This window comes from Bubalus kerabau, chromosome 4 (assembly GCF_029407905.1).
Source record: "Bubalus kerabau isolate K-KA32 ecotype Philippines breed swamp buffalo chromosome 4, PCC_UOA_SB_1v2, whole genome shotgun sequence".
In the NCBI taxonomy this organism is placed as follows: Eukaryota; Metazoa; Chordata; class Mammalia; order Artiodactyla; family Bovidae; genus Bubalus; species Bubalus kerabau.
Genome location: NC_073627.1, coordinates 175,167,431 through 175,180,415, shown reverse-complemented (window position 1 = coordinate 175,180,415; position 12,985 = coordinate 175,167,431). Strand labels below are relative to the sequence as shown.

Below are 12,985 nucleotides of genomic sequence, written 5' to 3'. Positions count from 1 at the left end.
GGATAAGAGAAAGAAAGAAAGAAAGTGAAGCTGCTTAGTGGTGTCCAACTCTTTGCAACCCCATGGACTGTAGCCTGCCAGGCTCCTCCATCCACGGGATTTTCTAGGCAAGAGTACTGGAAAGGGTTGTCATTTCCTTCTCCAGGGGATCTTCCCAACCCAGGGATCAAACCCAAGTCTCCCACATTGCAGGCAGATGCTTTACCGTCTGAGCCACCAGGGAAGCCAGGATATCCACTGGATGGTGAGCTCCAAAAGGGCAGGGACAGGGCTGGCACAAAAGGAGCATTCAACATTTAAAGAGAAAAGAAGGCAAAATAGGAAGGAAGGAGGGAGGAAAGGAAGGAGGGCCTGAAGAAATGAAAGAAGGGATAGAGGCAGGCTAGTTTTTCACGAGATAAACCGAACCCCTTTCTGCTTATGCTCCAGACCCCAGCCATACTGAGTGACTCCTTATTCCACAAGCCCTTCCTCATCCCATCCCTCCCCAACCCCTTGCTGAGGCTGTATCCTCTTGGAGGACTCGCTTTCTCAGTGTTCTGTTTACTCATCCACATCCACTCCCTAGCCCCCTTCTTTGTCCATATCCTCACTCAGGTATCCTTATCCTGGCCTCTTAACAAGGAAAACCCACAGCCAATCTAGCTCTAATAGTTCTGCAGAGGCTCATGGACACCCAAAGTCCTTATCTGATTCTCTTCCAAACTCCCTCATCTCAGCATTTCATGACCCCAAATGCTCAGAAGAGGAGAGCAAGGTCAGAGAGTGGGGGAGCAGGTATCCGTGAAAAGCAAGAACATCAGCACAGTCCTGAGAAGCTTCATCACAGTAGATGACTGGGCCTCAGAAACCTAGAGGACCCTTAACCTCATTCTGATCACTAATGGATTGTATGAGCTTAGGCCTCAGCTTCCCTCTATGAGGGAAGCAGGCTTTGGACCCACCGATCTCTGAGGCTGTTTCTAGGTCTGACATCTAACATCATTTCGATGTCTTCTGTAGCCTTCTGCTAGGACTGGGTGAGCTTTGTAACACATGAACTCCTGAGAACATGGACTAAGGGGGCCCAAGGATTAGTAGGTAAAGAATGACTTCGAATGTGTTAGAAGAAATGGTAATTCTCTGATGAAGTCTGCACGACTGTATCACTGGTGGATCTTAGTTTACTCGAAGGAACTGCTACATAAGCTGTCAGGATGATGGATTTTACTCAGTGCCACTCTAAGTAAGCTGTGCACCAACCACTTCTCATTAGTCTATGGCACAATGAGTATAGAAGTGGAGAGACAACATTTAGAAACTTTTAGAGAACTCTTGACACTGCTTCACCATTCTTGGGGATACTTCATTCATAGCAGTTCATTTTTGTTGTGTGTTACAAAAGAATTGGTTGGCAACGTAGAGGAAACAAAACTGGTTCTCTACCATAGATTGAGAAGTAGTGATTGAAATATTATCTTTATTGTTTTTACCCTTTGAGAGAGAGGGAGGGTGGGAGGCAGGCAATGCAGGAGCATACCTTGTGTATAAAACAAGTTCACCTCTTCATTAAAAATCATCGAGACAATGTCAATCTAATTTTATATTACAGGTGCCGTCCTTCTTTCCTAGCTCCCTCTCTCCCTTTCTTTCCTCTTTTTCATTCATTTCTTCCTCCCCCCAGCCCTCCCTCTTTTTTTAATGTCACAAAGCAAGTATTTTCTCTGCAAATTTCCACAGGTTTTTCTCTGCACACAGGAGAGCGGATTCAGCCAGAATGCTGTGCCCCTCCCCCCAGCTTCATCAGGAGGTGAAACATCCCCGGTGGGGCTCCCTGGAGCACAGGACTTTCCAGCCAGCAAACACACAGGCCCTGGTGTGAGTGGTCACACCGCTGGCAAATGGCTGCTCACGGACATTCTGGACGTGTGGTCCCGTGACTTAGAAAAGAGGAGGCCACTGGCACCTGCCAGCACTATCTGCTGATGGTCAGCTCTCTGGAACCTCGGGCCCCGCGGCCCCGGCACCCCAACCACAGAGGTCAGCTGCCCTTGGTCCTGACCCAATCATACTCAGCAGTTTTCTCCCAAAGGCTTTACAATCACTCCTGCTTTTTGACTCTGCCTCTTACTGCTCCTTGGATTTAAAAATACCTCCCTTCCATGGGAACTGTGGAGTCAACAGAGCAAGACTCAAATCTAAGCTCTCTATGCCTTAGCTGAGTGACTGGGGGTCACTCCCTTCCTTCTTCTGAAGCCTAGATTTCCTTCCGCAAAGCAGGGACACAGGAGCTCACCTTCCTGGCACTGGGAAGGTGCTGAATAAACATTTGTTGCATGAGTGAATAAATGGATAAATGGACAAATAGATGAGTGGCTTCCAGTATTCCTGGCTCTTCATCTATCCTCCCACGCCCACTCTACCTGGGCATCCCAGGAACTCCTGGGGTCTGGCTCAGGAGAGCATACATCACATTCATCTCAGAAGTCCTGCATTTGTGATTTAGCCAAATGTCTTTCCTGACCTGGGACTTTGGTTGAGTCATTTCACTCTCTAAGGCCCTATCAGTTAAATACAATGTCCAGTCATTCTCATCAAAGGCCATCAAAGCCTAACTAGAGCACAGATGAAAGTGCATGGTGACCTGGAAGGAACCTGCCACACACCAAGGCTTTTCCTACATGGGCTGCTCCCATCTCAGAGCCAAGGTAAGAGTCCAGGGGCCCGCCTGGTGCCAGAAGGCTGAGCTGACGTGCTCTCTGGCTTGGGGCCAGGCGTGACATTCTCTTGCCAGCATCGTCATTCCTCTGTACATAGGTATTTTGTCGGTGCATGGGAGGCCCTGGCTCTTGTGAGAGAGACATAAAGAGAAGAGTCAGCAGAAAACCCGCAGAGGTTGGCAAATGAGCCAACCAATCAAGCCATCAGCAAGGCCAGGGTCCTGTGAGCTGGAGAGAATGGAAAAGTTCAGCATGAATCTGGGAAGTCAGGAAAGTGGATGCAGACTGTCTCTCTGACTTAAAACTAGTCCCCTTGGGTACCACATCAAATGGTGATCACCTATGGTCTACCTCTGGGTGTCTTGGGGGGTTGCTGGTCAGAGTTGTAGTACAAGGCAGAGGCTAAGTCAGGCATTAGACAGAAAATCTGCCCTCCACCATTTCCACCCTCTTCTCAGCAATATGTGAAGCTCCTCTGCCTTGAGTATCCTCCTTCTACCTCAACTCAATCTACTCAATCTCTGATGTCCAAACCGTACATAAGCTTTCCCTAAAATGTTCAAGCTGTAAGTCCGCTGTTCCTCTTTGACCTCCTACGCATGCTCCATGCTGCCTTTCATTGTTCAAGAAGCGGCAGATGCACTCATCAAGAGGCAGTCACCTGCTAGCCCCTAGGAGAGACTTGCTTTGCAGGCCCTCATTTGATCCTCAAAGCAGCTTCACAAAGTAGGTGCCACTGTCATTCCCATTGTACAGATGAGGACATCTGTAAGAGGTCACAAAGTAAGGGAAGAGACCTGAACCCAGGATTCTTGCCTGGAAAATCCCATGGACAGAGAAGCCTGGCAGGCTACAGTCCACAGGGTCCCAAAGATTCAGACATGACATAGTGACAGAAAAAGCATGCAGTCTGTTTGACCCCAGCCCATCCCAGCTCCACCAGAACTGCCCAACAGACCCTTCTGCTAGCACAGAAGCAGTCATATGACTCTATCCAGTATGGTAGCCACTAGCTCCAGGTGGCTACTGAATTCTGAAAACGTGGCTAGTGTAATGCAAGAACTGGATTTTAAACTGCATTTCATCTTCACTAATTTAAAAACAGTCACATGTGGCTAATGACCACTGCACTGGATGGCAGAGTGCTTTATAACTGTAGCTGTTAGTACTCAGCCCAGGTGGTCCAGTTCTAGACTCTGAGCCTTTTGAGAAGACAGGATCTTGAGAACTCCCTCTGAGCCCATAGGAGGCGATGCAGAAATATTTCGGTAATGGACTAACCTTGCATATTTGTTTAGTCGCTAAATTGTATCGGACTCCTTGCGACCCCATGGACTGCAGGCCGCCAGGCTCCTCTGTCTGTGGGATTTCCCAGGCAAGAACACTGGAGTGGGTTGCCATTTCCTTCTCCAGGGGATCTTCCTGACCCAGGGATCCAACCCGCCTCTCCTGCATTGGCAGGCAGATTCTTTATCACGGAGTCACCTGGGAAGCCCAACCCTGCATGCAGTCCTGTGATTACTTGGTCCAGTCTGCCTTGCAAACTGGGAAATTCCCACAGCCCCATTGGGCGTTAGGAGCCATACCCATGGGTAAAAGGGGGAGGAGCTCGACTCCCTTACCTGTGCAGATTGTCGGGCTCAAAGCAGGTCTTGGTGACATCGGTGATATTGGGGTCACAGCACTCCCCGCCGTCGAAGTTGAAGCGCTCGTAGTTGCAGTCCATGTCACACACCCCGTTCTGCTGCTTCTTGGCGAAGGCAGGGTGGCGCAGGTGGCGGCAGTCCCCGCCATCGTGGCCGGTCAGCGTGTGGTTGCACTCGGGGTCGCAGTTCTCGTCGCCGATCTTGCTGATGTCGCAGTTGGCCAGGATGAGGCGGCGGCGCAAGGAGGAGTTGCTCACCTCCAGCACCTCGAGCTCCCAGGAGATGTTATAGTGCTTGAAGGCCTCGGCCAGCTGCTGGTGCTGGAAGTCGATCTGCTGCCGGCTCACCGTGGGGTTCTCCCGGCCGTCGTTGTGGAGGTTGACCACGCGGTAGCGCACCACCTTGGGTTGGCGGAGCCGCGGCAGCTGGTTGTAGTTGGCAATGACCTCGGGACTGTCGCACAGCGTCTGCCCGCACAGAGGCGGCTCCAAGCTGGTGTCCAGTCGGAAGCCGTGGGCGCCGCTGACCTCCACGCGGGGGCTGCTGCCGTCCTTCATGGGGGACCAGGCTCGTTTCACATTGTCCCAGTTCTCCTGCAGGAGGAGCTGAGGTAGAGGGCCCTGGGGGCCGTGGGTCCCCATGTCCAGCACGATCTCGCGCTGCGTCCTGGCCACCTTCCACAGGCTGAAGCGCTCCACGTAGCCCCGGTAGTTGTGGTTCAGGGTGCTGCCTCCCAGAATGAGGACTTTACACTTCTGGGTCAGGGGGCTGAAGATCCCGCCCACCTGCTCCCCGGAGGTGGCCACCTGGGCACCGTTCATGTAGAGCTTCATCAGCCGCCCATCATAGGTGGCAGCCAGGTATACCCACTGGCCTGGGAGGTAGCTGCGGTGGGCATTGATGGTGGTCACTTGCCGGGCCCGGTCTGTCTTCAAGGAGAAAAAGTAGCGTGGGTCTCTGTTGCCTTGGTCACTGACGGTGTGAATGCCCACGACCCATCCTCGGTCACGTGAGGCATAAGAACATTTGTCATAGAGCCCTATGTAGCCCCAAAAGAAAAAGATGAATAAATAAAGGGTGGAGGAAGGAGGGGAGAGTTCTTTCTTTCTGATAAAATTCCTATCAGGATGCCCTAGAAGAGGAAGTTCACAAACTGCGCTCAGTGGCCTCCTGGCAGTGACCAGCTGAGCCTTTGGGACCACCCCGAGGGCAAGGTGAGGGCTAGAGGAATGGAGAACACGGATGAGGGAGCTTTGGGAGGTTGTGACCACAACTTTAACCCATGTGGTTTCACTTTGATTGGTTCTGAGTATGGGGCACACAAAAAATGACATTTGTTTGCAGAATACATACTTGAGCTAAAGAAAACAACAGTAATACTACTAATAATTAAAATCTGAAAATCTTTGATTTTGCAAAACCATTGGATGGGGAAGAGGACTTTTTAATTAAAAGTGTATTTTAAGTGTAGAATGACATACATGGTGAGAGGGAGAGGTAAGAGAAGAATCAGAGAGAAAATGCTCAACAGAAGGTGCATTTCGGCAGCTCCGACTACAGTCACCATAACTAGGAGTGCATCAGCCACCGGCTCTCATCAGTGATCAGTGGTGAATTGCCGGGAAAGTTGCCTGGAGAAGTGACGGTCATGGGCTGCAAAGCTTCTATCGTAACAGTAGCCCTGACTAGCTCTGACATTCACCCCCAAGAAAGCCAGGCGTACTTACTATCTGAGCTGGAAAGGTTTTTAAACATCACCAATTCCAACTCCTTCACTCAAAAGTTAAGGGAGTTGAGACCCAGGAAATGGAAGGTATTTGTTAGGTTACATCGTCACCGACAAATTTCCTGAGACCCAGTTCAAACCTGCTTTTCTCTAACATCAATGCTAATATTTTAAAAAGTAAAAGTCATCCTCTTGGCATAAAAAGATGTTGGGGACTCTGTCATTAAGTAAAACCAAGCCTCTGTCACAAGTGAGGCATTGTGTGAAGGTCTGCATATGCATTAATTCATTGAACCCATTTAGCACCCTCAAGGTGATGATATTAAGTTAACAGAGGAGGAAACAGGAATTGAAGGGGGTAAAGAGATGAATGGTTTAAGGTCAACTGGTTGGTAACTAGATCCTAGATCCATCAGACCCTAGGATCACCGTCCTAGGTACTAACTTTACCTCCCTCTCCCCCATCAGTGTCACCAGGGGTCCATCTGCATAAAAACACCTGCCTGGGTTGTCCCAAATTTCAGTTGACTGGGAAAGTTCCAAGCTAGACATCTCTAGACTTAGCCTGGAAACCCCAGGAAGTCACTAAGTAGATTCTCTCTGGATCTAAGTCTCTTTACTCTCATCAACTCCTGTTCCCAGCTTTTATGGAATACACCCAGTGTCCTTGGCACAGGCAAGCAGTTGGATGGGGAAGAGGACTTTCTAATTAAGAATGTACTCTAAGTGTTCGATGATGTATGAGGCTAGGTGGGAGGAGAGAGCAGGGATAGGAGAATGAATAAAAGATGCTCATTTAGGAGGACAGTCCCTACTTTCAGCTGGAGAATTGTTGCGGTCACCATAACTTTGAGTGTACCTCTGCCATTAGCACTCATCAAATAAGCACAGAGAGCTTCTAGCAAAATCAATAGAGAAGGCCCACACACTTTGCACTTCTTTGTGGGTACTGGGGCCTTCAATTTTGTGTAATCTGTTAGCAGCTGACATGGATGGTAGTTTTGGCCAAGCTTCAAAGTCCACCTACATCTCCCCTATCACCATTCCCTGTTCTACCAACTTTCAAGTGATGGCCAGGGTCTCCTACAATATCAACCTGCTCTCAGGCCTTGATGAAACACCAAGAATTGGTGGGTCTTGGTTCTCTCCCTGGCAAGGGAAGGGAATGAATGAGGTTTCCCTCATACGCCTGCTCCACGGGGGATTTTCTGTGATCCCAGGTTTCCCAATGGCTAAAACAGAAACCACCTCTCCCAGGAAGCTTTCCCTAATGGTCCTGTGAGGAATAATCACTCTCTCCTCCGAATTCTTTGTACTTTTAGGAAACTGGATATTTACTCTCTGGTTTTGGAGTCTCCCCTAGACATGACATTTTTTGAGAATGATGACTCTGTCTGGGTCACCTCTACCCTGTCCAGCATCTTGCACTATGGGGTGTACACAGCAGGCACTCAGCAAGTGTCCCACAAATGCACACATGGATGATTCTGAACAGAGTGGGAGAAGAGAAAAGGTGAAATAGAAGCAGAGGCACTAATCTAGGACTCCCTGGGTAAAGGACAGAGAGAATCAGAAGACAGAGTGTGTTCTTGGCCGGATACAAAGAGCAGGACCTTTGGCGTCAGGGTAATTCTGATGACAACAATTATTGGCCATACATCCGGGGCAAATCGCTTCACCTCTGTGGATCTCAATCCCCTCCTCTCTATCTCTCTTTACACATGTTGTCACGCTTAAAAGACATAGTGGCTACACCATCCTTGGCACACCGTGGCTGTCCAGATGGGACTACATTGTTAAAATGCTAGAGGGTCTCAGAGTGATGTCAAGGATGAAAAGGGGGGAAGGATGAAAACAAAATGTAGCAACACCAGAGAGAGTAGGCACCCTAAAGACAAGGTGGCTGATGTGTCAACAGCGGGTAGGATGAAGGCTCAAAGAGCATGAGTCCTCCTCAAATTTACTGGCAAATGCTACTCAGAAATCATAGCCCAACCCCCCTCCCCTTGGCTTTGCTACTGTCACGAGACTTGCGTGGTAAAAGCTACCTCCCCACTGACCTCTCCAAGGCGAAAGCTCCGACTCCACATTTGGAATGAGCTCCCCTATGTCTTGCACTGAGAGCTATGTGAAGTATGAGAGAACAGGCTTCTGGACTTCACCCCCCGCCCCCCTGACCTTGCCCCCCGCCCCCGTCCCTGCCCTCGCCACCTCCCACCTCTCTGCTCACCTTCTCTTCCGCTTCTGGCTAACAACCCCCCTACCTCACCCCGGAACAGAAAATTCTTCTAGTGAGAAAATTCACATCTGGAACAGGATCCTTTCTCTTTCTCTCTCTCTGCAGGTTTTTATTTGGCCGGGGGCTCTCAGGCCTGGCTTTCCTGTTGCCTTTGGAAGGTGGCTGGCTGGGGTAGCAAGGTAAAATGTGTACACATCTGTAGGGTGTCCTCAGTTCAGGACCTTCCTGGGACTGGGGTACATAGGCTTCAGCCATCTCTGTTTGCAGTTGAGAGAAAAGAGGGAATCAACAAGAATGGCTAGACTCTGCAACATGGAGTGGAGGACCAAGAGGCAGCTTAGCCCCAGGAGGCAGAGGAAGGGCAAAGGGAGGGTTTCAGTGGAACCAAGAGGAAACACAGTAAGGGAAATGAGAACCTTGAAGCAGTGGCTTCAGAAGTTCAGAGGGAAATATTTACCTGGGGTGTTAGTGGTGAAAGGAAATCACTGAATTTCAATAGGGATGGGGGGATGGGGGTGGGTTGTAGTGGTGAATGGGATTTATTTCTGGGCAAAAATAAAGTAATCAACAGCAGCCACATTTCAGAGGGCTGAATGGGAGACACCGCTGTTTCACCAGCCTGGAACTGGAGAGCTGGGACCAGAGATCTGGGCTCTCGGTCTGCCGCATGACCTTGCCGGGGACAAGTCACCCTGCCTCTTTGGCTGCCAGGCCTTATTTCCCTTTTCTGAGAAAGGAGGAGTTGGGAGTAAATGATCTCCCTGCTACAGTTTAAGAGCTCTTTTGTTCCCTGTGAGAATGGTTCCTTGTAAGGAGGAGATACTTCAAAAATGTGTGTTGATTTGAATCAAATGCCTCACGTCAGCGCCAATTCTTGTGTGCTTAGAGGACACGTCCTCTGTGTGTCTCCACACCAGACATGGAACAGTGTTCTCTGGACGACATGGGTGAATGCCAGTACCCCTCCACCCCATCCTTCCCCGCAGTTCTCCAGGAAGATAGAGACAGACTGAAAGAAACAGTAAGTCAGTCTGAACGTCGCACCATCTGGGAGGGACTAGAGGTTGATCCCGGGGGACACAGCCTCACGGAATGGCCACGGGCAATCCTGCACACCATCTAACCTAATTAGCATAAGCCTGCCTCAGAGCTGTAAGCACGTGCAAGCAGGCAATGAAAGCGCCAGAGCCCATTCATTCCCCAGCCAATGGCTGTCTGGGGCACCTGCACGGATGAGGAAGTAGAGGCCCGGGAAGGAGGCTGCCCTGGGTCTCATGGCCAGCATCAGACACTTGAACCCTAGTCTCTCTAATGTGTCCCTATCTGCTGGCAGCCAGATTTGCTGTGAAAGGGCTGCACAGCCCAGCAGAAGCTTGATGTGTATTTATTTTTATTGTATCTCTCTTTCTCTTTTTATTTTTTCCTGGTCTCAACTCACCCCAGAGATAGAGGGCATGCACAATGGGGGCAAGTTCAAACACAGAAGGGAGTTTCCCAAAACCTCTGCCCGGGCCACTCCGGGAGAGCTGTCCGGGCTTTGGGGTCAGGATCACTCTCAGGATCCCTGCACTGTCACTGCCCCGGGGCAGTGTGCTGTGACCACGCCACTCCAGCCCAGGTATAGATGGGTCTTCCTCCCACACAATCATCACGCTCCTCCCTGTCCTAGACATCTGTTTGGTAATTATGCATTCAGTGTCTGCTTCCTGACTATATCTCTCTCTGGTTCATTTCTAAACGCCCAACATCCAACACAGCATCTGGTACCTTGCAGGTGCTGCATATAGTCTGTCATTAAAATTATAAAATAAAGGAAGGGAGGGAGCAAACAAGGGAGGCAAGAGAAGGGATGCAGGGGGACACTTCTCTATTGCTCTGCTCCTTATAAGAGCACCATTATATTATTAATATATTCACATTGTTTAGAGCATACTAAGCGCCATGTGCTTTATGTGAATTCTCTCACTTGGTCTTCACCACAAAACTACCAATGCAGTCCATTTTGCAGAGAAAAACAGAAGCTCAGAAAGGTAGCAGCTTGTCCAAAGCAACACAGCTTAGACTCCATGTCCATAGGAGTCCCAGACCCAACTTCTTAATCACATTACTACACCAAGTGCCACGTGCCACACACATTATCCTGGGATATCTGAAGATATGCCCCACCCCTGCAGAATCATTTCTGTAAGTTCAACAGCAGCAACACAAGCAAGTGGAATTGAACTGCAAAAAGGCTGCTTTCCGTGTCATTCTTCTGCCTGGGGCTCAAAAACTGGACTAAGAATCAGTGGTCCTTTATGACTAGCTTTTCGTTGGTTCTACCTGACTTGCCTCGCTTTACTGGAACTAGAGACTTGCCCGGGACTGGTTGTCTGTCTGGAGTCTGGGGTGCCTCCCTGCTTTGTCCTTCAGCACCTGAACCTCCATTACTAGCCCCCTTGCCTATGGGTTTCTGACTCAGCTTTGCTCCATTGCCCAGGTTCTATATTGCAGTGTTCTTCATCTTTCCTTCAACATTGCTGTCCTGCTCTTGGCTGCCTCCCATCTTCCATTCCATCTGCCATGCGCTGAAACGTGTTCCCCTCAAAAAACTCCTAGGTGGAAGGCTAGCCCCTCATCCCTCAGAATGTGAATGTATCTAGAGAGAGATCTTTAAGGAGATAATTAAGCTACAGTGAGGTTATTGGGGTGGGCCCTAATCCAATAGAATGGTTGTCCTAAGAGGAAGAGGTTCAGATACAAGGGGAAGACGACATGAAGACATGGGATGGAAAAGGTGCCCTATATGGGCCAATGGAGAAGGCAATGGCACCCATTGGAAAATCCCATGGACTGAGGAGCCTGGAAGGCTGCAGTCCATGGGGTCGCTGAGGGTCGGACACGACTGAGCAACTTCATTTTCACTTTTCACTTTCATGCATTTGAGGAGGAAATGGCAACACACTCCAGTGTTCTTGCCTGGAGAATCCCAGGGATGGGGGAGCCTGGTGGGCTGCCGTCTATGGGGTCGCACAGAGTCGGGCACGACTGAAGCGACTTAGCAGCAGCAGCAGCATACAGTCCAAGGGCAGAGGACTCAGAAAATCCAACCCTGCAGACACTTTGATCCCAGACTCCTAGTCTCTAGGGCTGTGAGAAAATAGATCTCTGTTGTTCAAGCCAGCAAGTCATGGTGCTGTGTTATGGTAACCCTAGCAAACTATAATACTGCCATTCAACAAGTTTATTTAAACTCTCCCCCTGAAGTTTCTCTTAAATCATTTGCTGCTTTGTACTCAATTCAGTATCCTTCTTGGTTACAACACATTGTCTCAGCTTAACTCCTACTGTGGGCAGGGCAAGGAGTACTGCGAGGATATAAAAATGGATGGTGTGGTCGCCTCACAGGAAATGCTCCTCCCAGGAAAGAGATGCTTCTGCGCTCCAGCTGGAGCCACTGCTCTGTACTGAGCATGCGCATAGCTGCTTCTGGGCCAAGATGTCTCCGATGACCCTCACAAGCAACCTTGTATAACAGGTGCTGTTTACAGATGAGAAAACTGAGACTCAGAGGGGTGAGGTCAACCTGCCCAAGGTCACACAGCACTAAGGGGTAGGAAGGAGTGGAATTCAAGACTCCTGATTTCAAGTTCAGTTCCCCTACAGATGAGCCAGACCTCAGCGAGGAGGACCTTGACACGCACTGGCATTCACATGGCATAAGACATTTTAAGTAGCCTAAGCGCTGATGTAAAGTACACAGGAGGATGTGTGGCAACCAGACGCAAATTCCATGCCATTGTACACAAGGGACTTGAGCATCCCACAGCTTTTGGTAACTACGGTGGGTCTGGGGACAAATGCACTGGGAATACCAAGGGAGAACTGTAATGATAATAATAACGGGCAATGTAGTGGTCTCCTGGCTAAGCACAGACATCCCCCTCCATGCTCATAAGAACCCCGTGAAGTGGGCTTGACTGATCTTCCTCGACAGAGAAGAAACAGGTGCAGAGAAGCTAATTGGCTTCCCTCCAAGGATCTCAGCTAGAGAGTGGGAGAATCCCACTTGGGCTAACTCTAAAGCTAGAGCTGTCTTCTAGGATGCTCTCTTTCAGGGGGAAAAATCTCTTGGCCCACGGTCAAGGTTCTTGTGCCCCAGCTCTGCCACTTTGCTGCTGTAGGTCAATGGGTGGGCAGTTCCCCCCAGCAAGGGCATCCTCAAATCCTCCCCTATGAAATAGGAGGGTTTTATCACACAGCCACAGAGGTCCCTTCCACCTGAGATCCTCTGTAACTCTGAGATCTCAGGTCTTTCAGACGTCCCTGCCTCAGTTCCTACTGAAGGGGATATAAGGTCATGGAGAAGTGGGGAGGAGGGAAAAGAAGGCCATTTCAGGCCCTCCAACTTCAGGATGTCCACTAGCTGTGGAACCTCAGCCAGGGGAATACGAGCAGAGGTGAGAGGATGTGGGGATGAAAGGGGGAATTTAGGTCAACAATCTGGTTTCTTTCAGGAGGCTAAAAAAAAATTAAAAGCTAAAAGTTGAAGCTGGTCCTTTTTTTTGTTTGTTTTGTTTTCCCTTCCATGGTTTAATGGCTGGTATCAAAGCCACAGAGAAATGCTTGAGAGAGCAATCCTATGGAAAGCTTTTATCTGTCTAGAGGAGGGTGATTAAAACAGACAGATTCGGGT

General features: G+C 49.6%; 1 protein-coding gene across 1 annotated transcript in view; it reads right to left on the bottom strand.

The window, feature by feature from the left end:
* Nucleotides 1–9,959, bottom strand: part of PAPPA (pappalysin 1) — a 235,890-nt gene extending 225,931 nt beyond the window's left edge. Inside the window, exons 1-2 of the mRNA XM_055579788.1 lie at nt 9,749–9,959; nt 4,322–5,384 (exon numbers count right to left, since the gene is read on the bottom strand). Of these exons, the coding sequence (XP_055435763.1) occupies nt 4,322–5,384; nt 9,749–9,959 (1,274 nt within the window). The remainder of the gene's footprint in view (nt 1–4,321; nt 5,385–9,748) is intronic.
* Nucleotides 9,960–12,985: the final 3,026 nt, after the last annotated feature.